At 40.4% G+C, this 26,978-nt stretch overlaps 1 protein-coding gene across 4 annotated transcripts in view; it reads left to right on the top strand.

The window, feature by feature from the left end:
• OSBPL1A (oxysterol binding protein like 1A) overlaps positions 1-26,978 on the top strand; it is a 161,875-nt gene that overhangs the window by 69,359 nt on the left and 65,538 nt on the right. For 3 of the 4 annotated variants that reach the window (XM_075828344.1, XM_075828348.1, XM_075828347.1), the window contains 2 exons: positions 10,441-10,606; positions 24,995-25,151. In XM_075828344.1, coding sequence (XP_075684459.1) covers positions 10,441-10,606; positions 24,995-25,151 — 323 coding nt within the window. Of the gene's footprint in view, positions 1-10,440; positions 10,607-24,994; positions 25,152-26,978 lie in introns of those variants that run through there. The other variant, XM_075828346.1, reaches the window with a different exon arrangement.

The following is a 26,978-nucleotide window of genomic DNA, read 5'->3' as shown; positions in this document are numbered from 1 at the left end:
TGCACAAACCTGTGAATTTGGACGGAGGGGCTTCCACAGCACAACAGAAAAACATTCTGAAAAGTAGTTTCTTTTATACTAGTGATGTATTCTGATGAGGGTTTTCACAAATGAAATGTCTACAGTATGTATGTATGTATGTATGTATGCATGTAGCAGAGCTGAATGTGTCATTTTACCTGCATGCAGTGTTCTCAATACTTAAAATAACTAGGTCGTTTTTTGTTTTTTTGCCGCTAATGTAATGTCTTTATCATGGGATGTGTTAGGCTAAATTCACATTTGCGTTGTATAATCCGCTACTCTGAACCGTTTTTAGATCAGTATAAGGACAAAAACGGATCCGTTAAAAATCCCATTGAAATCAAAATAACGTATGCAAATGGATTACAATCCTTTTTTTACATTGACGCCAATGACGATCAATAACCCATTTGTGAAACTTTTTTTTTTTTTTTTTTGAACGGAGTAAAAGTCCTGTACTCTGCACTTTTATCTCCGTTAAAAAAAACAACGTATGACTAACATAATGTAACAGACACAATCGGATGCAATTAAAAATCCTATTGATTTCAATGGGATTTTTAACTGATTCGTTTTTTTATCTTTATTCTGATCTAAAAACGGATCAGGGTAACGGATTATACAACGCAAGTGTGAATTTACCCTAAAGTGACAAACTCTGCTCTACCAAGTCGACTAGCTCAGATGTATATAATACAAATTTAGATCTGCTATTTCTCATATCAAATATATTGCTTAAAGTGGCTTTCCAGCCGATAATGGGAGAAAAGGCTACAATACCTGGGAATCGCCACTAAACGGGGGTCGAATTTTCACAGTGAGCAAGAAGAAATGAAGGTGAAGCAGCGCTCGTACGAGCACTGCACCCCCTTTAAAACAGCTGATTGGGGGGGGGGTCCCGGGAGTTGGACCCTGACCCATCAGCTATTGATGGCCTATCCTGAGGATAAGCCATCAATTAGTAATGGCTGGAAAACCCCTTTAAGATTACGAACACTGTGTTTGAAGGATATACTTATTGTATGCCGTGTAGTCAAAATTAACATAGTAATCGTAATGTAAATATGCAACTTTAAACATTTTAACATTACATTTTATATTCGGTTTATTCACGAATTGTGGGTAGAAATGATTTTGGGTGTTTGTTTTTCTTTCTTCATGAAAATGACAGGAACAATTTTTTACTGTAACATTTAAAAGTTAAGGCCATATGTAACGTGTCAATTCAGACGTACAGGATTTTGATTAGGGATCACCATCACACTGAATGAAATATTGTGTAAGAATTGAGCTCTGATTCTGTTACGAACTCTTTTCATCTGGTAAAATAACAGCCGCTGATATTTTTGGGTTAGAGCTTTTATGTCCTTTTCACTTGTTTTGGATCTTTTTGTGCAGCACACAATGTGGATTACTGTAAAGGCATCTGGAATACTGAAGGGAATCTTGTCATTATCAACATCTTAAATACTGCACGGTAGCGTTCACCACTAGAGGTGAAAATATTTAATTCTCTTAACGCTACTTGTTTAGTCCCATAAATATCGATACAAACTTGCTTTTGTATTAAGCTGTTTAACCAACACTGTTGTGTGGTTTATTTGCCTTCGTATACTGAGACTTTTGTTGTCAAGTAGAACCTCCTCCATTACTGGTGGGTGGAGGTCATGAGTGGGACTATTGAGGTATGCACTAGTAATTGCTGAATGGAGCCCCAGGCATTTCATGCAGCTGGCAAGATTAACACTATCCCCTGTGAGAGTCTGCACAGCAATGTGATTACCGGGTCTAATATTTTCTGTCCCATTATTATGTAATGCTGCTCAGGAAAACTTTTACCGAGCAACTACATTTCCGCTTTAGCGGCCACTAGAGGGGAAACGTAGTATTACATTCCGGCCATTCAAGTGAATTATTTTACATGTAATACATGGCTGGGCCAATTCTGCCATAGTGAGAGATGCTCTTTGTTATAAGCTCTCACCTCTGGCTAGTAGAGGAGGTTCTGAACAGGAGACCCCTAATAGAGCAAATGGTAAGGAGTTTTCTTCATGAGTCAATTTAACCCCTTTCCACCGCAGCCATTTTTCCGATTTAATTTTTTCCCTGCCCGCCTTCCTAAAGCCATAACTTTTTAAAAATAATTTCCATCGATACAGCCCTACGAGGGTTTAATTTTTGTGGGACGATTTTGTAGTTTTTCATGGCACCATATATTGTACCATATAATGTAGTAAAATTCATTGTGGGGTGGAAAATGAATAAAAGAGCGATTTTTCTCCATTGTTTCTTGCGCTTAGTTTTTAACATGTTCAACGTGCAATTAAAACTACATGTTAACTTTATTTTGCGGGTCAATATGATTACGGCAATTACCAAATTTTATATAGTGTGTTTTTATATATATATATATATATATATACAAGAAAAAAAGTAACTGTAAAAAATAAAATTTTGCCAAATTCTGAGAGCCATAACGTTTTGATTTTTCCATGTATTGAGTGTCGTAAGGGTATTTTTTGGTGACGAGCCTTAGTTTTTAATGGTACCATTTTGGGATACATGCAAGTTTTTCATCACTTCTTTTTTTTTTTTTTTATTCCATTTTTTGTGGGAGATGCGGTGACCAATTACGGCGTTCCACGTGCATGTTAAATAATCATATATTGTAATAGTTCAGACTTTTACGGACACAGCGTTACCAATTATGTTTATTTTTTTCTACAATGCTTTAGGGGGAAAGGGAGTTTTTTTTTTTTTTTTTTTAAACTTTTAATATGTTGTACATAAAAATTAAATTAATGTATTTAACAGACCTCAGGGGACTTGAACCAGCGATCACTAGCACTATATACTGCAATATTAATGTATTGCAAGATATATTGTTTTTCTGACAGTCTTCAAGAACAGCACAAAGATGGCAGACCTGGGGGCTTTCATTAGACCCCCATTCTGCCATAACAACCATCGGCAGCCATAACAACCATTGCCGATGGGTTGTCAGAGGGGGTCATACCCCCTCTATCTAACACATTAAATGCCGCGGTCGCTATTTACCGTGGCATCTAAAGGGTTAAATGAGCAAGATCGCATTTGGGCACCGTCCCACTCGTTAGGGACCTCCTACACCGGCCAATTATCGGGCAAACAAGAGTTCACAAAACGCTTGTTCTCGATCGTTGCCCTGTGTAAACAAACGCTTGTTCATCGGCTGATTGTATCATTTACGCAGCCTAAAATATTATCGTTGTCGGCAGCACATCTCCCTGTGTAAACAGGACGATGCGCTGCCGACATGATCGAAATGTATGGGGACGAGTGATCATAGTAACGAGCGCTTGTACCCATACATAACTGATAATCGCTCCTTGTGAAAGGAGCGAAATGATAGCCTATCAACGAGCTGTCTCGTTGATCGGCGCTCGTTTACACGGCCCTCGTCGGGTCGTGTAAGAGGACCTTTACCATGAAGTATAAGCTGTATCAGCCCATGAGCCCGCTCTATACTTCCCCCTACCCGGCTATGTCGTGAGTATACGTCAAATGTCTGGAGGGGTTAATAATGAAGCTTGTGCCCCTGCCTTTACAGTGCCTGCAAGAGCTGTAAACAAGAACATCAGCAACTTTACAGTGTGCTATCATTGCAGATAGCTTGCAGGTATAGCCAGGCAAGCAGGAGCGTTCAAGTCTTTCCAAGACCATTTTGATGGAGACCACGCAGTAAAACATTGCATGAGGGCCTCCAGGTTTTCCCTTCACCATCATCCTGATAATGGTGGTATATTTTAATCTAATCATACACTGGTATATGATATCACTGACCTGTTACAGTCAATTACAATGCAGAAGGGCCAAGGGCCTAATTGGGCCAAGGTGGTACTGGTGTGTGTAGCACCCTCTCAGTCCTTGTTCACTTCACGTATCTTGTTTGTTTAGACCCCATGCACACGACCATATTTTTGCGATCCCGTAAATACGGGTCCATTTCACACGTTTTTTAACCCGTATTTACGAACCCGTGCCTGTAAATACGGGTCCGTTGTCATCCGTATTCCACCCGTATTTACGGACCCGTAAAAAAAGGGGGGCTAGAAATTGTCCAATGATCGCTCAGACGCCATTTTCTCTGCCTCTCTTTATTCAAAAATGTAAATCCCTTGATGTCGCCTAGCAACGCTCCCGTAATTACGGGTGCACACACGTAGCCACACGTACTTACAGGAGCCCCATAGACTTGTATGGGCTTGCCCGTGCCGTAATTACGGCCTGAAATAGGACATGTTCTATATTTTTCAACGAACCGGGCACCTTCCCGTACGCAAACGGGAAGGTACCCGTGGTAATAGAAGTCTATGGGCCCGTAATTACGGGCGTTTTTACGGTCGTGTGCATGGGGCCTTAGCATGCAAGTTGGGACAGCTCCCAACATATTTGTTAAACGTGTCTATAGGGCTCCAACATATTTGTTAAACGTGTCTATAGGGCTCATATTGTCAGACAGAGGCCAAAAGAGTGTCCTTTTTGGCATCCGTCTGTCCGGTATACCGCAAAAAATCAAAACCACATGGAATGGAGCAGTAGACTACGCTATTCTATCCCTCAAACTTAGGCCTTATTTACACGAGCGTATTTAAAGAGGCTCTGTCACCAGATTTTGCAACCCCTATCTGCTATTGCAGCAGATCGGCGCTGCAATGTACATTACAGTAACGTTTTTATTTTTAAAAAACGAGCATTTTTGGCCAAGTTATGACCATTTTCGTATTTATGCAAATGAGGCTTGCAAAAGTACAACTGGGCGTGTTGAAAAGTAAAAGTACAACTGGGCGTGTATTATGTGCGTACATCTGGGCGTGTTTACTTCTTTTACTAGCTGGGCGTTCTGATGAGACGTATCATCCACTTCTCTTCAGAACGCCCAGCGATGTTTTCGTTTTTACAAGGAATAAAGGAGAAAAAGCACCCCAACATTTGTAAAGCAATGTCTCCCGATTACGGCAATACCCCATATGTGGTAATAAACTGCTGTTTGGACCCACGGCAGGGCTCAGAAGGGAACGAGGGCCATTTGGATTTTGGAGCGCAGATTTTGCTGGAATGGTTTTCGGTGCCATGTCGTGTTTGCAAAGCCCTGGAGGGACCATAACAGTGGAAACTCCCCAAAAGTGACCCCATTTTGGAAACTACACCCCTCAAGGAATTTTTCTAGGGGTATAGTGTGCATTTTGACCCTACACGTTTTTTGCTGAATTTATGGGAATTATGCCGTGAAATTGAAAATCTAAATTTTTTTCTAATAAAATGTCGTTTTAGCTCAGATTTTTTCATTTTTACAACAGAGAAAAAACACCCCAATATTTGTAAAGTAAACTCTTCTGAGCACAGCATTACCCCATATGTGGTAATAAACTGCTGTTTGGGCACATGGCAGAGCTCAAAATGGAAGGAGTGCCATGTGGCTTTTAGAGCACAGATTTTGCTGGACTGGTGTAGGGGCGCCATGTCGCATTTGCAGAGCGTTCTTAGGTACCAGAGTAGAGTGTAAAACCCTGAGAAGTGACCCCATTTTGTAAACTACACCCCTCAAGGCATTTATTATTTGCCTGGTCATATGACAGGGCTTAGGAGTGAAAGGCGCATGTGAGACCTATTTTGGTGATTTTCGCAGCATTCGCCCACAACGGCAGGGCTCTGAGGTCAAATAGTAAAACAAACCCCCAAGTAGTGACCCCCATTTTGGAAACTGCACCCCTCAAGGCATTTTGACCACACAGGTTTTTTTTTTTCTATTAGAAATGAATGCTCAGTGTATGGTGCAAAGTGAAAATTTCCACAGGTATGTGCCATTTTAGTGCACAATATTTTGTGCCCAGTTCGTACCACTGAAGACAAATACCTCAAACTGTTAAGCGGGTTCTCCCGGGTATGGCGATGCCATATATGTGGACGTACACTGCTGCTTGGGCACGCTGCAGGGCGCGCCATTTGGCTTTTGGAGCGTGGATTTTGCTCGCTAGTTGTTTTGTTTGGGGTTTTGCTGGTATTTCAGTTATGATGTGGGGGCACATGTAAGCTGTGCGGAGAACATCAGGGGTATAATAAGAGAGTATAATAATGGGGTAAATAATTATCCACAGATGTATGGCTGGTGTCGCACTGATAAATGGCGCCCGATCTTATCCGCTTTTGGACACTTTGCACATTTTGCATCGCCATATTCTGAGAGCCAAAACGTCTTTATTTTTTCTCCACCGGAGCTGGGTGAGGGCTTATTTGTTGCGGGACAATCTGTAGATTTCATTGGTACCATTTTGGGGTACATGTGATTTTTTTGGATCACTTAGTATTTCATTTTTTTGGCAAGCAAGGTGACCAAAAACCTACAATTCTGATGTTTTTTATTTCTTTTTTTCGGCGTTCGCCATGCGCTATGAATGACAATTTTACGTTATTCTGCGGGTCGGTACGATTACGGCGATACCAGATGTATATAGTTTTTCTTATGTTTTGCAGCGTCTGCACGATAAAATAACTTTTGTTTCAAATAATTTATTTTTGGTGTCACCATATTCTGAGAGCCATAACTTTTTTATTTTTCCGTCAAAAAAGCTGCGGGAGGGCTTGTTTTTTGCGGGACGGGCTGCGGTTTTTAATGGTATAATTTTGTGGTACATGCAACTTTTAGATCCCTTTTTTTTATTCTGTTTTGCAAGGGGTAGTGACTAACAAACAGCGATTCTGGAATAGTTTTTTATTTAATTTTTTTACGGTGTTCACCGTACGGGTAAAATAGCGTGATATTTTTATAGTTTGGGTCGTTACGGATGCGGGGATACCACATGTGTACTTTTTTTATGTTTTTTGTTTTAGGAAAAAAAGCTGTTATAGTGTTTATTAACATGAAACGTATTTTTTTTTACTTTTTTACAACATTTTTATTAACTTGTTTTAACTTTTTTTTTTGTGTCCCACTAGGGAACTTGAAGGCATGAAGTCCTGATCGCTATTCTAATACACTGCACTACCTACATAGTGCAGTGTATTAGAGCTGTCAGCTATTCACTGACAGCAAGCCTATTAGGCTTCGCCTCCCGGCGGGGCCTAATAGGCTTCCGTACTAGGAAGCGATTGTTAGGCTATGGTTGCCATAGCAACCATCGGAACACTCGCGGGTGCTGATGGTTGTTATTAGCAACCATAGGGTACGATCTAATCACTTAGATGCAACGATAGCTGCATCTAAGGGGTTAATCGGCCGGATCTGAGCCTTTCTCCGGTCCTGGCCGTTAGGGCACGATGTCAGCTGTGACAAACAGCTGACACCTGTGCCCGTGGCAACCATCGTGGTTGCTGACAGGCTACAAGCCACTTCGATGCATCGATCACGTTTATCGATGCATCGAAGGGGTTAATCGGCCGGATCGGAGCCTAGCTCCGGTCCTGGCCGTTGCAGAGGGGCGTCGGACAGCTGATTCCCGGCGGTGATAACGCTGGCTCAGCTTCTGAGCCAGCGTCCTCACATACACACGTCATAGAGCTGTGATTGGTCAGTCTGCTTTGACTGACCAATCACAGCGATTGCCGGCAGGAGACCGCTGTGAATGGTCCCCTGCCGTCTTACTGTGCCGATCAACTGTCATAAACAGTTGACGGTACAGTTCTGTCACCTTGTCCTTTGACAGGGTGACAGTTTTTAGCCAGGACGCACCGGTACGTCCCTGTGGCTTAAAGCACTTCAATGCAGGACGTACCGGTGCGTCCTGGTGCGCTAAGGGGTTAAATTAAATGGAAGCCACAACTATCTGCCGAATCCGTCGTACGATGTCTATCTCAGTTGCCTGATGGGTCCCATTGAGGTAAAAGGAACTCCAACAGGTTTCGATTGGGTGTCCATCATTTGAAAGGAAAAATAGCGCTGAATGTCTCAGGCGCAGATGTGAAAATAGCCTTATATTGTTAGTAAACTGTTTTGATTAATTACCTTCAGATGTTGATGTTATTTTGAAGTAGGGTGGTGAAGGCCCCACAACACTTGCCCTGGTTTCCTACCCCCTATAATCCGACCATGTGAACTTGGTGATTTTGGTAAGATCGAGTAATGATCTTATGCGTATGGGGTTGAGGGGGCAGATTGATTGATTATCTACTGCTCATCTATATAGCTGGTCTCTATGGACAAAATACTTTGCATACATCCCTAGAGGTCTATGGAAAACTATTGACTTCCTGCCCCTTACAGGGGAGGCTACCTCTCCTAAAACAAATTTCAACATAGTATATAATAGAGCATGAATGCTACATGTCCTTCTTTTTGATACCTTATTTTAAGGAATCGGAAAAGCCTGAATTTCTTTGGGAAATAAATAGGTAATGTATAAAAAAAAGACTTTGTTGTTTTTTTAATGTTTTTTTTTAATCAAGCTTTGTCATTGTCTAAACTTGTAACCCTCTGAACTTCGTGATTATGGTGGGCAATTCATTTAAGATTTCATTAGAGTAGCAGATGACTGGAAAAAATGTTTACTTCTATATTATAATGTACATGGTAAGTGCCCCGTTCACCATGTCTTTTGTTACTGTATTTCCGCATTTTCCTGCTTGTAACTGGAACAGATTCTAGTATTACTCTACTTTGGGGTTTTATACTATAGACCACGCTATCCCTATGAACTCTTGGGGAATATTGATGCAGTTGGGAAAGGGTCCAAACCTGTGTCAAGTAATTCTCTGCTATGGAGGGTGCGGCACGGAAAACCAACATTTACACAGTACTACCCCAAAATAGCTTCTCTCGGGGGCTTCTAGCGGTTTGATCAAAGGAAATCAGCCAATCTCCAGGAGTTCCACAGTATAAAACCTGCTATTTCCATAAATATACAGAAGACGATCATCACTTTACTTAGACAACCGATTTTACTTTTATTACTGCAATAAATTCCTTTAACGTATTAATTTTTTTTCCCAGTTGAAATTGGTTTTATTGAGGTTTATTGATATACCGTCACAGCACCATGGTTGCTCAGTGTTTTATTAGGCAAGGGTTGCTAGTTCAGCAACTGAGAAAGCTCTTGCTATGGATGTGCACACACACATATTTTTAATGCATTTTCAAAATCCAAAAAGAGCTGATGGAAAATGAACATACAAACTGTAAGCTGCCTGGCAATAGAGGTTGGATATCATATTTGTTGGCCTTTGACCGTTGAGGCTGGCTCCACATGTACAGATCTAGCCATCTTTATCTTGAATTTTAACACATTAAATACACCGTGTCAAGAAACTTTAACTTGAGCTTTTTCAATGGCTTTTGTTGTGTGATATCACGCTGCAGCAAGTTATTAGTCTAGATAAACTTGGCTACATCCGTAGATGTGGATTTGCGGTGTGCACACTGAAAATCTGCAGCAAATACACTACATTACAAGTGGATTGGAATTTTCAAAAACCCATCTACATGTAGTGGGAAAAAAATCTGCACAAATATGAAAGCATGCTGCGGATTTTCATATTCTGCAGCATATTCTTATTCATGTGCGGAAAAGCCGCAATGCATAGGGCGAAATCCACGGTCAATCCACCACACAATATGCCGCAAAACCTGCATGTAAGACAAGGCTGCGGATTTGCGGCAGATGTCTTTCGATACGCTTGGATGTAGCCTTCGGCTCCTCTTACACGGCCCGACGTGGGTTGTGTAAATGCATGCCAATCAACGAGTCAGCTGGTTGATCGGCACTTGTTTGCTCCTTTTGCAAGGAGCTAGTATGGGGACGAGCGCTCGTTACTGCGATCTCTCATCCCCATGCATTATCAGGTCGGCAGCACGTCTTCCTGTTTGCAGCACATCTCCTTGTGTAGACCATGATAATGTTTTACCGTTCGCTCGTTCATCGGCTGGTCGTTGCCCTGTTTACATAAGGCAATGATCGGGAACGAGCGTTGCGACCGCTCGTTTGCCCGATAATTGGGCCGTAGAAAAGGGCCCTTAGGCGGAGTCCACACACTGCTGACTTTTTTATATTGCGGATTTCAAAGAAAACCCACAACGAAACCCGTGACAATCTGCTTGTGTTACATGTACCACATGTTCCTTTTTTATTGTTCGTTGGTGGTGTTACTCCCTTTTCTCTAGTTTATGCTAAAACTATAAGCGTGATTGCACATAAACAAATGTTAATTCCAATTTAGATTTCTCCCAGAGGTGTTCTTTTACAGTAACCACTGCACCTCTTCATAAAGTATAAACCTGGACAGTTGTACGGCAGGATAGTACTATTCTAATTCAGAATTTTTTTATGTACCCAATTGCTTTTCTTCTTTACCTTTTTTTTTTTTTTTTTCCTTTTTCTTCATCTGTCACCTTCATTTACCTTGCAGGTAATGAATTAACACAGGAATGTTCTTTCTCCAATATAGGCGAGAAATCTGAAACTAGAACACGAGCAAGAGAAAAGTAAGATCTTATCAGAGGCATTACAGACATTGGCTACTGAACACCACGAACTAGAGCAGTCTCTGGTTAAAGGAACACCTCCGCACCACAGTATTCTCAGCGAGGATGAATTCTATGATGCTTTCTCAGGTATACTTTGGAATCCCTTTTTTATTTGACTATAATAATTAAGCCATGTTGCATTTATAATTATATATGATTTTATATTCTTTTCTAGCAGCAGGAAATGTTTAAAACGCGTTTTAGTGTCCGATAAGCTATACAAGGATCAAAATGTCAATAGCATTATCAAAACCATTTTATAAAGGAAACCATAAACCTTTATATGCACAAGTATAGAAAAATTACTTTTACAAATTCACATTTCTTTGGAAATACTGAGCATGATTGTATGTTTAACAGTTTATCTTAGAAAATCAGGTTTTAAGTTTCCCTGTTATTTGCTGTGCTGTGAGCTTTGCTGATAATACGTTACGTCCATACCTTTTCGAGCAAAATTCCGGAACATAATTTTCTGCTATCCAGAAGCTTGTATTGGGCACAAAGAATACACAAAGTGACAGAGGTGTTCTATGACCATATAAAAGCACGAGACTGCTAGGTGAATGCTTTTATACAGATCAAGAAACCTCTAGTAGTCTTCAGAATTTATGCTATTCATTATATTATTCCTTAAAGGGGCTCTGTCACCACATTATAAGTGCCCTATCTCCTACATAAGGAGATGGGTGCTATAATCTAGGTGACAGCAGTGCTTTTTATTTAGAAAAATGATCTATTTTTACCATTTTATTAGCGATTTTAGATTTATGCTAATGAGTTGCTTAATGCCCAAGTGGGCGTATTTTTACTTTAGACCAAGTGGGCGTTGTACAGAGGAGTGTATGATGCTGACCAATCAGCGTCATGCACTCCTCTCCATTCATTTACTCAGCGCATAGGGATCCTGCTAGATCCTTATGTGCTGTCTTATACTGACACATTAATGATACTGAAGTGTTTAGACAGTGAATAGACATTCTACGGGATGTCTATTCACAATCTCTGCACTTTGTTACTCTGTCTGTGGTAGTTACAGCAGAGGAAGCGTAATCTCGTTGTAACCTGTCATCTATAGCGTAATCTCACGAGATCATGCTTCCTCTGCTGTAACTACCACAGACAGAGTAACGAAGTGCAGAGATTGTGAATAGACATCCCGTGGAATGTCTATTCACTGTCGAAACACTTCAGTATCGTTAATGTGTTCGTATAAGACAGCACATAGCGATCTAAAATAATCCCTATGCGCTGCCTAAATGAATGGAGAGGAGTGCATGATGCTGATTGGTCAGCGTCATACACTCCTCTCTGTACAACGCCCACTTGGTCTAAAGTAAAAATACGCCCACTTGGGCATTAACCCCTTCAGGACCCAGCCACTTTTGGACCAAATGACACAGCCTCATTTTTTAAATTTGACGTGTGTTACTATATGTGGTGGTAACTTGGGAATGCTTTTACCTATCCAAGCGATTCTGAGATTGTTTTCTCGTGACATATTGTACTTTAAGTTAGTGAAAAAATTTGGTCGATATATTCAATATTTTTGTGTGAAAAACACCAAAATGTAGAGAAAATTTGCAAAAAATTAGCATTTTCTAAATTCAAATGTATCTGCTTGAAAGACAGATAGTTATACCACACAAAATCGTTACTAGCTAACATTTTCCATATGTGTACTTTAGATTAGCATCATTTTTTGAACATACTTTTATTTTTCTAGGACGTTACAAGGCTTATAAGTTTAGCAGCAATTTCTCAAATTTTCAAGAAAATTTCAAGCCTATTTTTTTAGGGATTAGTTCAGTTCTGAAGTGGCTTTGAGGGCCTTATATATTAGGAACCCCACAAATCACCCCATTTTAAAAACTGCACCCCTTAAAGTATTCAAAACCGCATTTAGAAAGTTTCTTAACCCTTTATGCATTTCACAGGAATTAAAACAAAGTGGAGGGAAATTTGCAAATTTCATTTTTTTTTTGCAGAAATTCCATTTTAATCAATTTTTCCTGTAATACTGAAGGTTTTTACCAGAGAATCACAACTGAATATTTATTGCCCTGATTCTGAAGTTTTTAGAAATATCCCACATGTGGCCCTAGTGTGCTACGGGCCTGAAACAAAAGCCCCAGAACAAAGGAGCACCTAGAGGATTTTTGGGCCTTCCTTTTCTCAAATTATATTTCAGGCACCATGTCAGGTTAGAAGAGCCCTTGTGGTGCAAAAATAACGGAAACACCCCAAAAAATACCCCATTTTGGAAACTACACCGCTTGAGGAATTAATCTAGGGGTGTTTCATAGATTTCATTAGAATTGGGCAGTGAAAATGAAAAATTACATTATTTTCCAATAAGATGTAGCTTTAACGCAAAATGTTTCATTTTTTTTCAACAAATAAATGAGGAAAACCACCCCAACATTTGTAAGGCAACTTCTCCAGAGTACAGATATACCAAACATATGGTCATAAACTGCTGTTTGGGCAAGCGGCAGGACTCGGAAGGGAAGGCACGCCATTTAGCTTTTGGAGCGCTGATTTTGCTGGATTGGTTTTTCTGCACCATGTCGCATTTGTAAAGCTCCTAAGGTACCAGTACAGCGGAAACCCCCCAAAAGTCACTCCATTTAGGAAACTACACCCCTTGAGGAATTAATCTAGGGGTGCAGTGAGCATTTTGACCCCACAGGTGTTTCATAAGTTTCATTAGAATTGGGCAGTGAAAATTAAAAATTACATTTATTTTCCAATAAGATGTAGCTTTACCTCCAAAAAAATTTTTTTTCAACAAATAAATGATGAAAAGCACCCCAACATTTATAAAGCAACTGCTCCAGAGTACGGAAATACCAAACATGTGGTCATAAACTGCTGTTTGTGCAAGCAGCAGGACTCAGAAGGGAAGGCACGCCATTTAGCTTTTGGAGTACAGATTTTGCTGGTTTGATTTCTTTGCACCATGTCGCATTTGTAAAGCTCCTAAGGTACCAGTACAGTGGAAACCCCCAAAAGTGACTCCATTTGGGAAACTACACCCCTAAAGGAATTCAACTAGGGGTGTAGTGAGCATTTTGACCCCCCAGGTGTTTCATAGATTTCATTAGAATTGGGCAGTAAACATGAAAAATTGCATTTTTTTTCCACTAAGATGTAGCTTTAGGTAAAAAATTTTCATTTTCTCATCAAATAAAGGAGAAAAATCACTAACATTTGTAAAGCAACTTCTCCAGAGTACGGAAATACCCCATATGTGGTAATAAAGTACTGTATGAATACACATCACGGCTCAGAAGGGAAGGAGCGCCATTTGGCTTTTGGAGAGCAGATTTTGCTGGATTGGTTTTTCTGCGCCATGTCGCTTTTGCAAAGCCCCTTAGGTAGCAGTACAGTGGAAACTACCCAAAAGTGACTCCATTTGGCAAACTACACCCATTGAGGAATTCATCTAGGGGTGTAGTGAGCATTTTGACCCCACAGGTGTTTCATAGATTTCATTAGAATTGGGCAGTGAAAATGAAAAATCACATTATTTTCCAATAAGATGTAGCTTTACCTCAAATTTTTTTATTTTTTTCAACAAATAAAGTAGAAAAAGCACCGTAACATTTGTAAAGCAACTTCTCCAGAGTACGGAAATACCCAACATGTGGTCATAAACTGCTGTTTGGGCAAGCAGCAGGACTCAGAAGGGAAGGCACGCCATTTAGCTTTTGGAGTACAGATTTTGCTGGTTTGATTTCTCGGCACCATGTCGCATTTGTAAAGCTCCTAAGGTACCAGTACAGTGCAAAAAAAGTGACTCCATTTGGCAAACTACACCCATTGTGGAATTCATCTAGGGGTGTAGTGAGCATTTTGACCCCACAGGTGTCTCATATATTTTATTAGAAATGGGCAGTGAAAATGAAAAATTACATTATTTTCCAATAAGACGCAGCATTGGTTCAAAATCTTTCATTTTCTCATCAAATAAAGGAGAAAAAGCACCATAACATTTGTAAAGCAACTTCTTCAGAGTACGGAAATACCCCACACGTGGTCATAAACTGCTATTTGGACACACAGCAAGGCTCTAAAGGGAAGGAGCGCCATTTAGTATTTGGAGTGGAGATATTACAAGATTCGTTTTTGACACCATGTTGCATTGAGCTATAGTACCAGTACAGTGGTACCCCCGATAAATTACCCCGTTTTGGAAACTAGATCCCTCAAAGAATTTATCTAGGGGTGTAGTGAGCATTTTGACCGCACAAGTGTTTTGCAAAAATGAGTAAACAATAGATGTTGCAGATTGAAAATTGCTGTTTTCCACAGATATGCCATTTCAGTGCCCAATGTGTTGTGCCCAGCTTGTACCACCGTAGACACACATCCCATAAATTGTTAAGCGGGTTCTCCACAATACAGTAATACCCCATATGTGGTCATAAATTGCCGTTTGTGTACACGGCCAGGCTCAGTCGGACCACCATTTGGCTTTTGAAGCGCAGATTTTTGCCTGGTGTTTTAGTGGTATTTTATCTTATAATGTGGGGGCATATGTGAGCTGGGCGGAGTACATCAGGATATGTGTAATCTGTGCCGAGAACATCAGGGTATATGTAATCTGTGAGGAGTACATCAGGGTATATGTAATCTGTGAGGAGTACATCAGGGTATATGTAATCTGTGAGGAGTACATCAGGGTATATGTAATCTGTGAGGAGTACATCAGGATATATGTAAACTGTGGAGTACATCAGGGTATATGTAAGCTGGGCGGAGTACATCAGGGTATATGTAAGCTGGGCGGAGTACATCAGGGTATATGTAATATGTGAGGAGTACATCAGGGTATATGTAATATGTGAGGAGTACATCAGGGTATATGTAATATGTGCGGGTACATCAGGGTATATATAAGCTGGGCGGAGTGCATCAGGTCATAATAGGATGATGTAATAATGGGGTGAATGAATAATCCATGGATTGGTGTGGTCGCTTTGAACCAATCCTTTATGCACAGGCCTCGTTTATTGGGTATTATACAAAATATCTGCGCTCCAGTAGTAATCTTTGACTTCTTCACCAGCCCTATAAGCCGCACAAGGCCCTAAAGTTTCCTCATCACCGCTGCGTCCATGGGGTCCACCTGGGGGGGTCCAGCAAATGATGATGTGAGGTGTTTAGTGAAATTCTACTGGACCTAAAAATGAGTCTGGGCCGTCATTTAGAATCATTTTGCATCATTGCGTTTTGAGAGTCATAACGTGTTATTTTTCCGTGAGGGCGTGTTTTTTGTGGAACGAGCTGTAATTTTTATTGGTTCCATTTTGGGGTACATGAGATTTTTTTATCACTATTTATTCCATTTTTTGGGAGATGAGGAAACCAAGAAGCAGCCATTCCAGCACGTTTCTTTTTTTTTTTTTTTTTACAGTGTTCACCGTGCAGTATAAACAACATGTTAACTTTATTCTGCGGGGCGATACGATTACAGCGACACCAAATTTATATCGTTTTTTTTAAGTTTCACTGCGTTCCCACAGTAAAAATACTGTTCTAAAAAAATCATGTTTTAGTGTCGCCATTTTCTGAGAGCCGTAACTTTTTTATTTTTTAGTTGATATCGCTGCGGGACGGCTTGATTTATGCGTAGCGAACTGTAGTTTCTATTGGTACCATTTTGCGTTACTTGCAACTTTTTGATTAAAAACGTTTTATTAAAAAAAATTTGGGACAAGATGACCAAAAAAAAAAAATACTGTCATTGTTTTTTATAAAAAATTTTTACGGTGTTCACCGTGCGGTAAAAATAATGTGATATTTTTATAGATCAGGCCGTCCTGAACGCGGCGATACCTATTACGTATAGTTTTTTTTCATATTTTCATGTTTTTTCTAATAATAAAGGAGTTGATCAGGGAAACAGGGCAAGTGTTGTTTTTATTATTTATTTATTTATTTATTTATTTTTCTTTCACATTTTTTTTTACATTTTTCACTTTTTCTTTTACACTGACCTGGGGACTTGAAGATCTGGTCTTCTGATCCCCGATACGATGCACTGCACTACTTATGTAGTGTAGTGCATCGTAACTGTCATTTTTCATTTGACAGTTAGCCGATTAGGTCCTGCCTCGTGCAGGACCTAATAGGCTACCGTACCTTGGCAACCAGGAAGCCTAGTAACGGCTTCCTGGTTGCCATAGCAACAATCGCCACCCGTGATCCATCGCGGGGAGGCCCGGGGGGGGTACAGAGGGAGCTCCCTCCCTCTGTAAACCACTTCAATGCGGCGGACGTCATTGACAGCCGCATTGAAGGGGTTAAATGGATGCGATCGGCGGTAACAGCCATTGCAGCGGCATGTCAGCTGTGTATAACAGCTGACAGTCGCTGAAGATAAAGCGCGCACAGCTCCTGTGCTCGCTTAATCTGCCGGGCGTAACTGTACGCCCGAGTGCGGGAAATCACTTGGAATTTGGACGTACAGTTACGCCCAATCGTGGGAAGGGGTTAAGCAACTCAGCATAAATCTAAAATCTAAAATCGCTAATAAAGTGGTGAAAACAGATAGTTTTTTTTAATAAAAAGCACTGCTGTCACCTACATTATAGCGCCGATCTCATTATGTAGGAGATATGGCACTTATAATGTGGTGACAGAGCCTCTTTAAAGAACACCTCTTCCTGTCCACCCTTAATTGACATAAAACTCCATTATCCTTTTCAAAAAGAAGTTCCACAGCAGCTGAGGTGTGTATTATGATGTTTTGCAGCAGCTGGTGCACAGAGCTGTATAATACATGCTGCAGCTGCTGAAGAACCTCAGTAGTTGATACAGGAAAATTAACTTTCTACAAAAGCGATCTATGACGAAGTGCCGCTCATCTCTGAATAATCTTCGGGTTCTAACATCAGAATGTGATGTCTATATAAATATTGTTTACAGACATGTAAAAGTATACTCTATTGACCTATATTGATGCTTTATATCATGTACACATACACCTCTATAATTCTGGTATATAGGAGGATTTCTGTTTTTTATACTATAAGAATAATTTCAGTATGAAAGGTCCAATTTGTTTAGATTGAATTACAGCTCTACAATATTTTGAAGAATGTTTCATGTTGCATTTGCTTAGTAAACTTTTTTTTTTTTTTTCCAATACACTTTTTGTGGGTTCTTTTCACTGTAATTTACAGGGCTGACCTTCCATTAGTAAATAACTGTCATTTAGCCATTGCTTACCCAGACTTTTAGGGGCCCTGCCACATTCTACAAATGTCTTCATTGCTGTACAAAGTATGTGTCTTTACTCCCCTTTGAAACGAAATATGCCATTAAATACAGCATGTACAATAAAAATCTCCTGCACTAGATGACCATAAGATCCTCCTTGCCTGTTATAAGCTCAAATGAGTTTTATACTTACGTCCTGAATAGTAAAAGTATTACATTAAGTTTTAGGGCTGGAGGTCCTACCCACCTTATAAGAGATGACCTGAGATGGACTTTTTTAGGAAGGTCATGACCCTGAACATCCTTGACATCTTTTTAAAAATCCCCAGATTTGTCTATCGGACTGCCAGATAGAGACCTGTGATTCATCACTCCACCGAACACGTTTCTACTGTTCCAGAATACAGTGGCGGCGTGCCTTACACCACTTCCTCTGACGCTTGGCATTGTGCTTGGTGCTGTAAGGCTGCATCCATCTGCTCAGCCATGAAAACACATGTCATGAAGATCCCAGGGCACAGTTTTTGTGTGGATGATAACCCCAGAGGAGGTTTGGAGTCTGCAGAGCGTTGCCTGCTTTTATGCACGATGCGCCTCATCACTAGGGGACCCCGATCTGTAACTTTACGTGGTCTGACACTTCGTGGCTGTGTTGCTGTGGTTCCTAAACGCTTCCACTTTGCTATAATACCACTCACACTTGATGGTGGAATATCTAGGAGGGAGAAAATGTCACAAACTGACTTGTTACATCGGTGGCATCCTATTACAGTACCATGATGGAATTCAGTGAGTTCTTTAGAATGACCAATTCTTTCACGAATATTTGTAAAGACAGACTGCATGGCTTAGGTGCTGGATTTTATTGTGGCAATGGAACTGAATGAAACACCTGATTAACAATGATTAACCCCTTAAAGAGGCTCTGTCACCAGATTATAAATGCTTTATCTCCTACATAATATGATTGGCACTGTAATGTAGATAACAGCAGTGGTTTTTATTTTGAAAAATGATCATTTTTAAGCAAGTTATGAGCAATTTTAGAATTATACTAATTTGTTAATAGACAACTGGGCATCTTTTTACCACGTGAGCGTTGTACAGAGGAGTGTATGACGCTGACCAATCCGCGTCATACACGTCTCTTCTTTCATGCCCAGCTTGTTTCACTGCACAGCGAGATCACGCTGTGCTGTCACTTACTTACACATTAACTTTACCGAAGTATCTTGAGAGGGAATAGACATCGCCTCCAGCCAGGAAGCGATGTCTATTCACACTCCCGACACTTCGGTAAAGTTTCTGTGGGACTTAACCCACAGTACAGCGTGATCTCGCTGTGAATGATCTCGAGATATCACTGTGTGTGAAGGTGAAAGAAGCTGGGCTGGAACGATGAGAAATGTATGACGCTGATTGGTCAGCGTCATACACTCCTCTGTACAACGCCCAGTTGGTAAAAAGTTAAAACACGCCCAGTTGGTCATTAACCCCTTAACGCTCCAGGACATACTATTATGTCATGGTAAGTGCATCGTTCGCGCTCCATGACATAATAGTATGTCATGGAGTAAACACGGCGCCGTTCGCGCGGGGCGCATTCATGAGCTGTGATAGCTGCTGTTTCCGACAGCAGACTATCACTGCTCAATGTGCCGGGACCGATCGCGGAGCTCCCCCGCCGATTAACCCCTCAGAAGCCGCGTTCAATAGCGATCGCGGCTTCTTAGGGGTTAATCCGCCATCGCCGGCCTGCTACACGATAGCGGCCGGCGATGGTCACTATGGCAACCGGACACCAAACAATGGCGTCCGGCTATGCCATAGACGGAAGCCTAGTGGGTCCTGACAACGTCAGGACCCACTATGCTTGCTGTCAGTGAGTAGCTGACAGTTCTAATACACTGCACTACGCATGTAGTGCAGTGTATTAGAATAGCGATCAGGGCCTCCTGCCCTCATGTCCCCTAGTGGGACAAAGTAATAAAGTAAAAAAAAAGTTAAAAAAAATTGTGTAAAAATAAGAAAATAAAAGTTTTAAAAGTATTAAAAGTAAAAATCCCCCTTTTTCCCTTATCAGTCATTTATTATTAATAAAAATATATAAACAAATAAACTATACATAATTGGTATCGCCGCGTCCGTAACGGCCTGAACTACAAAATTATTTTGTTATTTATCCCGCACGGTGAACGCCGTAAAATAAAATAATAATAAACCGAACCACAATCACAATTGTTTGGTCACTTCACCTCCCAAAAAATTGAATAAAAAGAGATCAAAAAGTCGCATGTACCGAAAAATGGTACTGATCGAAACTACAGTTCGTTACGCAAAAAATAAGTCCTCGCACGGCTTTATTGATTGAAAAATAAAAACGTTCTGGCTCTTAGAATAAGGTAACACAAAAAGTGAATGATTTTTTACAAAATGTATTTTATTGTGCAAACGCCATAAGACATAAAAAAAAACTATAAACATCTGGTATCGCCGTAATCGTATCGCCCCGCAGAATAAAGTGAATATGTCATTTATAGCGCACGGTGAACGCTGTAAAAAAAATAGAATAAAAAAACAATAGTAGAATTGCTGTTTTTTAGTCACCACGCCACCTAAAAATAGAATAAAAACTGATCAAAAAGCCGCATGCACCCCAAGAAAACTACAATGAATTCCTCAAGGGGTCTAGTTTCCAAATTGGGGTCACTTTTGGGGGGTTTCCAATGTTTTGGCACCACAAAACCTCTTCAAACCGGACATGGTGCCTAATAAAAAAGAGGCCTCAAAATCCACTAGGTGCTCCTTTGCTTCAGAGGCCGGTGCTTCAGTCCATTACCACACTAGGGCCACATGTGGGATATTTCTCAAAACTGCAGAATCTGGGCAATACGTATTAAGTTGCGTTTCACTGATAAATCCTTTTGTGTTATAAAAAAAATGGTATAAAGAGGATTTTCTGACAAAAAAAAAAGTAAATTTCACCTCTACTTTGCTCTAAATTTTTGTGAAACACCTAAAGGGTTCATAAACTTTCTAAATGCTGTTGTGAATACTTTGAGGGGTCTAGTTTCTAAAATGGGGTGTTTGATAGGGGTTTCTAATATATGTGCCCCTCAAAGCAACTTCAGAACTGAACTGGAACCTAAAAAAATAAATAAATGAGGCAATACTTTGCTTCTTACATTATACTGATAATGAGCCGTGCCCACCCCGAGATGGCCCCAGTTTTGACCGTTTGTATAAACGGAGACCCCTATTAGACCGTTTCAGTGCCCGGTTTTCCCAAACATACACACCCGAGAAGTGTATTTCTATTGATGAGTCCCTGGTACATTTTAAAGGGAGGGTTCAATTCCGCCAGTACCTGCCGGGTAAGAGGGCAAGGTATGGCATGAAGATGTATAAGCTGTGCGAGAGTGCATCCGGGTATACCTACAGGTTTAGGATATATGAAGGAAAGGCCACCCCCAAACCAGACTGCATCCTGGACTACAATAGGTACATGGGAGGGATGGACTTGTCAAATCAAGTCCTGAAGCCCTACAGCGCCATGCGGTGTGGTATAAGAAGCTGGCCGGGCACATCATACAGATGGCTTTGTACAATGCGTGCGTGCTACGTCGATGTGCAGGCCAGAGGGGAACTTTCCTGGAATTTCAAGATCTAATCTTTAGGGACCAGGAAGGGGGGGCACCCAGTACTTCTGGAAGCGAGGCCACACGCATCGTACCAGGGCAACACTTTCCAGGAGAAGTTCCCCAAACCGGTGGAAAGGGAAAGAGTCAAAAGAGGTGCAGAGTCTGCTATAAGAGGGGGATAAGGAAGAACACAATATACCAATGTGACACGTGTCCCGAAAAACCAGGGCTCTGTATAAAAGATTGTTTTAAAATGTATCATACATCCCTTGATTTTTAATTTACCCTGATGCACTCCGCACAGCTTACCCCCCTCATCTTTCCCTTCTGAGCCCTGCCGTGTGCCCAGGCAGCTGATAACAGCCACATGTAGGGTATTGCCGAACCCAGAAGATCCCACATTACAATTTAAGGGGTGTATATCTCCGGTGGCGCATGCTGGGCACAATATATTGGACACTGAAATGGCATATATATATATAAAATTGCAAATCTCACACTGCACCATCTGCTGCGCATTATCTTTTACACAGTACCTGTGGGGTCAAAATGCTCACTACACCTCTAGATGAATGTCTTAAGGGGTGTAGTTTTTAAAATGGGGTCACTTCTCGGGGGTTTCAACTGTATTGGTACCTCAGGGGCTTCTGCATACATGACTTAGCACCAGAAAAGCTCCAGTAGGCCAAATGGTGGTCCTTCCCTTCTAAGCCCTGCCGTGTGCCCAGGCAGCTGATAACAGCCACATGTAGGGTATTGCCGTACCCAGGAGAACCCACATTACAATTTAAGGGGTGTATATCTCCGGTGGCGCATGCTGGGCACAATATATCGGACACTGACATGCCATATATATATATATATATATATATATAAAATTGCAAATCTCACTCTGCACCATCTGCTGCGCATTATCTTTTACACAGTACCTGTGGGGTCAAAATGCTCACTACACCTCTAGATGAATGTCTTAAGGGGTGTAGTTTTTAAAATGGGGTCACTTCTCGGGGGTTTCAACTCTACTGGTACCTCAGGGGCTTCTGCATACATGACTTAGCACCAGAAAAGCTCCAGTAGGCCAAATGGTGGTCCTTTCCTTCTGAGCCCTCCCATGGGCCCAAACGGCAGTTTATCACCACAAATGGGGTATTGCCGCACTAAGGACAAATTGGGCAACAAAATGGGGTATGTTGTTCCCTGTGAAAATAAGAAATTTTGATCAAAAATGACATCTTATTGGAAAAAATATCATTTTTTTTCATTTCACAGCCCAATTCAAATAGGTGCTGTGAAAAAACTGTGCGGTCAAAATGATGACAAAAACCATAAATGAATTCCTTGAGGGGTGTAATTTCCAAAATGGGGTCACTTCTGGTGGATTTCCATTGTTTTGATACCTCAACACCTCTTCAAACCTGGCATGCTGCCTAAAATATATTCTAATAAAAAAGAGGCCTCAAAATGCACTAGGTGCTTCTTTGCTTCTAGGGCTTGTGTTTTAGTCCACGAGCGCAGTAGAGCCACATGTGGGACATTTCTAAAAACTGCAGAATCTGGACAATACATATTTAGTAGTATTTCTCTGGTAAAACCTTCTCTGTTACAGAAAAAAATTTAATAAAATTGAAATTCAGCAGAAAAAATGAAATTTGCAAATTTCATTTCCACTTTGCTTTAATTCCTGTGCAATGCCTGAAGGGTTAAAAAACTTTCTATATGCTGTTTTGAATCCTTTGAGGGGTCTAGTTTTTAAAATGGGGTGTTTTATGGGGGTTTCTAATACATAGGCCCCTCAAATCCACTTCAGAACTGAACTGGTACCTTCAAAAAAAGGCTTTTGAAATTTTCTTAAGAATATGAGAAATTGCTGTTTATGTTCTAAGTCTTGTAACGTCCAAGAAAAATAAAATAATGTTCAAAAAACGATGCCAATCTAAAGTAGACATATGGGAAATGTGAACTAGTAACTATTTTGGGTGGTATAACCGTCTGTTTTTCAAGCAGATGCATTTAAATTCTGAAAAATGCTATTTTTTGTAAATTTTCTCTAAATTTTGCAATTTTTCACAAATAAAGACTGAATATATCGAGCAAATTTTACCACGAACATGAAGCCCAATGTGTCACGAGAAAACAATCTCAGAATCGCTTAGATAGGTTTAAGCATTCCGACGTTATTACCACATAAAGTGAAATATGTCAGATTTGAAAAATGGGCTCTGAGCCTTAAGGCCCAAACTAGGCTGCGTCCTTAAGGGGTTAAGAAACTAATTAGCATAAATCTAAAATTGTTCATAACTTGCTCAAAAATGATAATTTTTCAAAATAAAAACCACTGTTCTCTACATTACACTGACGATCTGATTATGTAGGAGATAGGGCACTTACAATCTGGTGACAGATTACGCCTTTTCACAGCGGTCAATAAGGGTACTTATGCCACAGCACCGTGAAAAGCGTCGCTGTAACATAAGCCTGACACAGGTGTCCCATGCCAGCCACAGTGGGTGGGATCTAAAGGCAGTGCCTAACAGAATGCTTTCTACACGGCAGGCTATGCTGCAATACAGAAGTATTTCAGTGTATTATAAAAGCGATCAAATAAATTCACCTAGTGGGACAAAAAAAAGAAGTAAAAAATAGTTTCATTAAGTTAATAATAAATAAATGAAAAATGAAAAACCCACTTCCCTTCACAAAATGATTTATTATGAAAAAACAAAATTTTTAAAAGCTACACCATAATTGGTATTGCTGTGTCAGTAACTACCTGAACTATGAAACCATTACTTTATTTAACCCGCATGGGGAACCCTGTAAAAATAAAATAAAAAACAATGCCAGAATTTTTGTTTTCTGTTCATCCTGCCTTCGAAAAAAGTGATAAAAAGCGTATTTGCCCCAAAATGTTATCAATAAAATCCACAAACCGTCCCACAAAAAATAAACCCTCATACAGCTACATCGGCTGAAAAAAAAAAAAAAAAAATGTCATGGTTCTTATAATTATGGCGGCACAAAAATAAATACTTTTTTAAGAAAAAAATAAAATAAAAAAAAAAGTGTTTTTACTGTATAAAAGTAGTAAAACCTAAAAAAGAACAAAACATGTATAAACTTGGTATCACCGTAATCCAAAAAATAAAGTTATAGCTCTTTGAATGCGACGATGGAAAAACAAAAAAAAATTGCCTGGTCATTAAGACCTAAAATAAGCTGGTCACTAAGAGGTTAAGAGATGTGTACTGATACTTTTATTTACTTCTATATGTAAATAAGGAAACTTTAGTCTGCTGACAGCCTAAATACATTCATCTAAAATGGCTTAGTAACCAGCCCAGCATACAGTCACCCATATCTATTCCACTGAGCGATGCTGAAATACAGCACTGTATAGTATTGGGATGTTGCCTGCTCCTTTGTTTCCCTATATAACATGTAAAGAGCTGATGTGAGATGCATCTGTTACTGGATAGAGCCTGTCAGGAAAAAACAAAGTAACCTCCTCGGGTTTCATTGCTCAGCGAATGTGAGAAGTTTTCAGTTGTTGCCGCAAGGCCCAGAGTTTGCAGTGTATATTTCAATAACACAACCTTCCTTCTATTAGATTCAGAGTCTGATCATTCCTTGAGCGGATTTGAGACCGTTGGAAATACTTCAGCAGAAGAAAGTTTGGAATTTAACTTCGAGAATCAAGCCAACATGTCAGATGACAAGAAGCTCGGAGGAGGAGAGGACACATCTAATGGCATCAAAAAGCACAGGTAGAGTACTCCTGGGGGCTGAGTAATATATATATATTTTTTTTCAGTTACTTTTTATGGATTCTTAAGGTGTTTGTCCAATGTGCAAAGCCTGACGTGCAATGATGGGGGTAGAAATGAGGGTCAAATGAAGAACTCCCAATGACTAAAACCTGCATTGACAAAGTTTTGAGAAATAATTTTCATGGCTAACACTAGTAGATATTGCAATAACATGTTGGAACGCTGTCTCTGGAATGTGAGCTGCAAGAGTTAATATAGTTGATCTTTAAAGCTGCTCTCGGAGTACACCGCGAAACTGCTAATGAAGAAAAATGAAGGGTTCATTCATGAAAAACTATTCAGCAAGACCATAATGACCCTCTAGGAATAGAGGGTATGGCTGCAATTTTTTTTCTCAAACAAGAACCATCTTGTAAACAACTTAGCTTGTCATTTATTTTTCAGTCTGTTGGACCAAATGAACACTCTCCTGACCGTAAAATGACAAGAAAAATTGCATATGCACAGAAAGATAATAAATTTGTATACATTACAGTGTAGTAAAACAATTTAATATCAGAAAATAATTGTGTTCCTTTAAAGGGTTGTCTCATTAAAAAGTAGCCGGCTTCTTTACACCCTGGCGATCAGCTGTTATCACCCGGAGAAACCATGGCCAGTACACGTTTTACCCTGCAGCAGGTGCTGGAGGAGAAATGTAGCATTACATGCCAGCCATTCAAATGAATGCCCGTAATGCGTGGTCGTGCCAGGTTTGCCAGAGTGGCTCTCTGTTCATTAACATCGAGGGGGTCCTGAGATGGGGATCCCCTCTGATGCTCATATTTCCTAATAGGGCATATGGATTGGGTTATCTTGCTGAGACAACAACCCCTTTAAAGTGATGGCATAAGGCAACAAGCCAACTTATGGGGCCCCAACAATCACTAGAACAAAGGGGTTTAAAGTGCACCATTTTTGTGCACAGCGTCATGGGTAACCTGGTGCTGTGCCGGAAAGTTCACGCCGCTTTATTCACTTGAATGGGGCTGTGTTGCAATTCTTTGTACAGAACCTGGCTAGGAGTGGCGCGATGCAGGAAAGAAGTAGAAGGAGCTGTAGCCACTTCATTCTAGTAATTGTGGAGGGTCACAGCAGTCGAGTCCACGCCAATCAGATAGTGATGTCCTGTCTTACCGATATGCCATCCGTTACTCTGGTGGATCACGTGGTGGGTTTTGCTGTGATTTTAAAGTGCAGGAAAGTACAGTATAAAACAAATAAGTTTGATTTTACAAAACCTCATTCACATGCTGTTGAAAAAAAATTGTGCAGAATTTATGGCTTTTCTGATCTGCTTACTCTGTTTTTCTGTGGATTCGTCTGGATTTCACCCATGGCAATAGAAAAGGCATGTTTCACATGTTGATTTTGTTGCACATTTGCTGGCCTGTTCCAAAGGGGTTTGACCAATCACATTCACTAATAGTCAGCACTTAGAGGAAGTTGTTAAATGGACTATTCTAAAGTAATTGGACATTAGGAAGGAACTCTTAAAAGAAGGGGTTGTTCTTAGACATGGGTGGTTTAAATATTTGTGTATCCTGCTGCAGACAGGGCAGTGGAGGGTGTTCCTGCTGCAGCCAGTTGTCTTCCAGCCAGGCACAGGATAGTAGGAAGGTGGAGAGATGGCTCATCCCCTGGGACACAAACCGAAGAATTCTTTACATGTTTCTCCGTTTTAATTGCAATATGAAACCAAATAGGTTTTAAGAAGAGGAGGATATTATGGAAGGAATAAATGGGGAATATTTTGTGAAATTTCTATGTTTAGTGTTCCTTACA

This window comes from Rhinoderma darwinii, chromosome 5, assembly GCF_050947455.1.
Source record: "Rhinoderma darwinii isolate aRhiDar2 chromosome 5, aRhiDar2.hap1, whole genome shotgun sequence".
NCBI lineage: Eukaryota > Metazoa > Chordata > Amphibia > Anura > Rhinodermatidae > Rhinoderma > Rhinoderma darwinii.
This window is presented reverse-complemented; position numbering and strand designations above follow the sequence as displayed.